At 36.6% G+C, this 3,238-nt stretch overlaps 1 protein-coding gene across 1 annotated transcript; it reads left to right on the top strand.

The window, feature by feature from the left end:
* Positions 1 to 802: 802 nt before the first annotated feature.
* LOC112092975 (3-ketoacyl-CoA synthase 7) lies at positions 803 to 2,170 on the top strand. The gene has a single exon (XM_024170385.1). The coding sequence runs from the start codon at positions 803 to 805 to the stop codon at positions 2,168 to 2,170; it is 1,368 nt and encodes a 455-aa protein (XP_024026153.1).
* Positions 2,171 to 3,238: the final 1,068 nt, after the last annotated feature.

Below are 3,238 nucleotides of genomic sequence, written 5' to 3'. Positions count from 1 at the left end.
TGTACATGCATGCAATGCTCATGACAAATCAACCGCCGCAATCTAGAATTCTAGTGGAAATTGTGGGACATTTCAGAAACTACAGGGAGTCCTGAAATAATGTGATTTCCCGGGACAGTTACATATATACTCTGCGGAAGAAAACAAAGGTCCTGTTCATTTTAACGATTTGAGTTTTACTATAGTAAAATTTTTTTAAAAATAGTCACATCTAATTTTTTCACTATAGTAAAAAGCTCTCACATAAAGTCACATCTTAACTTAGGAGACGTTTGGTTCATGGATTAGAATCATAAGATTAGAATAATTTTTAATTTACGTGTATTTTTGTGAGAGAAAATACTATAACGAACCACGAATCATGATTTAAATCGGGATACGAATCTCTCAACTAAACAACTCCTTAAATTAAAAACTTGAATCAGCGAATTAAACGGGCTGTTTTAGAAGATATTCGCCTAAACAAATTTTATTTATTTTTATTTTGGCTCTTAAACATATGATATGATATTGACAAATTACAACTCTTCGATCAATCGATTCATCTGAATATATTTCTCCCCGGAGTACGTAACTTCATTTATCAGCAAAATTAGTTATACAGTTGCACCGTGTATACATGCATGCATGACGTGATATAACAAGATCACAACACTCCTGCAATGACAGTTACAAACTCCTGTTTTACTTGCAAAACCTTGTCAAACTCTTCCTCTTTTATATAGGGATGCAAAATTATACCTACAAAGTCCTAGTAATTCACCATTAACAATTAGCTATTTCCAACACTCTTCGATTATATATGGAGAACATCATAATTAGCAACTTATTACTCAGATGTTTCTCTCTCTCGAACCCTCATATCACCATTGTAACACCTACTTTGATCATCGTTGTTCTTCTGATCTATTTGTGGATCAAACCCGTGCCCGTTTACCTCGTCGATTTCGCCTGCTACCGGCCGCCTGATTCCCTTCGCGTCCCCGAATCTCACTTCATCGAACACTCGGAAGCCGCCGATGTCTTTGACCAAGAGAGCTTGGACTTCCAAGAGAAGGTCTTATGGAGATCAGGCATTGGAAGCGAGGCTTGCATGCCTATTTCAGTCCATGAAATGCCTCCTGGCGATTCTTTCCACGTCGCAAACGCCGAGATCGAACAAGTTCTCTTCACCATCGTTGAAGACCTCCTCTCCAAACGAAACATAAACCCGAAAACCATTGACATTCTCGTCACAAACTGCAGCCTCTTTTGCCCTACGCCGTCGATTTCTTCGATGATCATAAACAGGTTCGGATTCAGAAGCGACGTGAGGAGTGTCAGCCTCGGCGGAATGGGCTGCAGTGCCGGGATCTTGGCGATAAGTTTGGCGAAAGATTTGCTAAGAGTTCACAAGAACTCCTTAGCTTTGGTTCTCAGCATGGAAGCTGTGTCTCCCAATGGTTATACAGGCAAAGAGAAATCCATGTTGATCGCCAATGTCCTGTTCCGAATGGGCGGAGCGGCTATCCTCTTATCGAACCGAAAGACGGACAAGTCGACGGCGAAATATGAGCTCCGACACCTCGTCAGAACGCACACCGGATCAGATGATCAAGCTTACCAATCCGTTTTCCAAGACGAAGATGATGACGGTAAAGTTGGGGTGTCAATCTCAAGATCACTTCTTCATGTCGCCAGCAAAGCCCTAAAAATCAACGTGTCCAAGTTAGGCCCTTTGGTGCTACCGTACTCCGAGCAACTCCGCTACGCGTGGATGACGGTTCGGCGGAGAATTAGGCCTCCGCCGGGGCGCCGCGGCGGGGGGCTTTTCGTTCCTAATTTCAAGAAGGCCTTTGAGCACTTTTGCATACATGCAGGAGGAAGGGGTGTGATTGATGGTCTTGAAGAGAATCTAAAGTTGGAGAAGGAAGATGGAGAGGCTTCAAGAATGACATTGTATAGATTTGGTAATACTTCTTCCTCTTCAGTATGGTATGAGCTGTGCTATTTGGAGGCAAAGGGAAAAATGAAGAAAGGAGACCGCGTTTGGCAAATTGCTTTTGGGAGTGGTTTCAAGTGCAATAGTGCGGTTTGGAAATGCATTTCTCATATTGATCCCAATGAGCTAAATGCATGGTCCGACAGGATCAGTTTGTTTCCGGTTCAGATCCCAAACGGGTCCCATTGACAACTCAAGAAATCCATTGTGAAAAGTAATTGGGAGCCAATTATATGCATGTAGTCGTATATACTAATATATATATATATATATATATATAGACCTACCAAGAGCCTAGCTTTCTTATGTATTGCAACATCAAATGTGGATTTCATTGCTAGGACCACTTTGGTAATTAACTTGTTTTTAACTATTAACTAAATCAAATGTCCTTAAAGTGTTTAGTAATGAGTAAAAAATAAAAAATAAAAAATAAAAAATATGGGTTGTTACGAGAGAGAGAGGAGGATGGGGATGGGAGAGAGTATATTCTTTTCTGCAGTTTTTTTGGCTGTTATTGAAGATTTAATCGTTTTTATATGTTAAATTAGAATTTAATAGTTTTAATTGGCCTATCCTACACGTTTTCAGGGAGTGTTTTAGACTATTTTGAAAAATTAGAGACACATTAAAATAAGGTAAATACTTTGGGAGGTAACTATGAAAATGATCTTTTTATTAACCAATCTTAAAATAACATTAACCTAAAGTGGTCTATTTAGGACTTTTAAGCGTTCTATTTATGGGAGAAAAATCCTAAAACAAATATAATATTTTCTAATTTGAAAATAAATCTAGTTCCTAAAGCAATGATAATCCTGAATTAAGAATCATAATAGTCTTAATATAATTAACAAAAGTACTTAAATATAGTTGTAAAAGTATAAAGATACTCTTCAAATTATTTCTACTTATATATGCTATTATATATATATATATATATTTATATATATAATATCATTTAGAGTCTTAAATGTCAAAGTTAAAAGTTGACCAACTTATAAATAACAAAAAGTTCCAAAGTTTTCGTGCAAATTATCGTTTTAATTTTATTAATACATAAATATATGTTGACTTTTTTCACAAAAGCAAATGTTGAAAGTGAATGAAAAAAAAAAAAAAAACCTAATTAATATTAGGCGAATTCTTTTGATTTTTTTCTATAGGTAAAAAAAACCTGATTTTTTTTCAATTAAACTACTTCTATGAGGAAATTTGAAACATACCGCTTTTAAAAGTTAAAAAGACAAAGTTGAC

This window comes from Morus notabilis, unplaced genomic scaffold (genome assembly GCF_000414095.1).
Source record: "Morus notabilis unplaced genomic scaffold, ASM41409v2 Scaffold165, whole genome shotgun sequence".
In the NCBI taxonomy this organism is placed as follows: Eukaryota; Viridiplantae; Streptophyta; class Magnoliopsida; order Rosales; family Moraceae; genus Morus; species Morus notabilis.
This window is presented reverse-complemented; position numbering and strand designations above follow the sequence as displayed.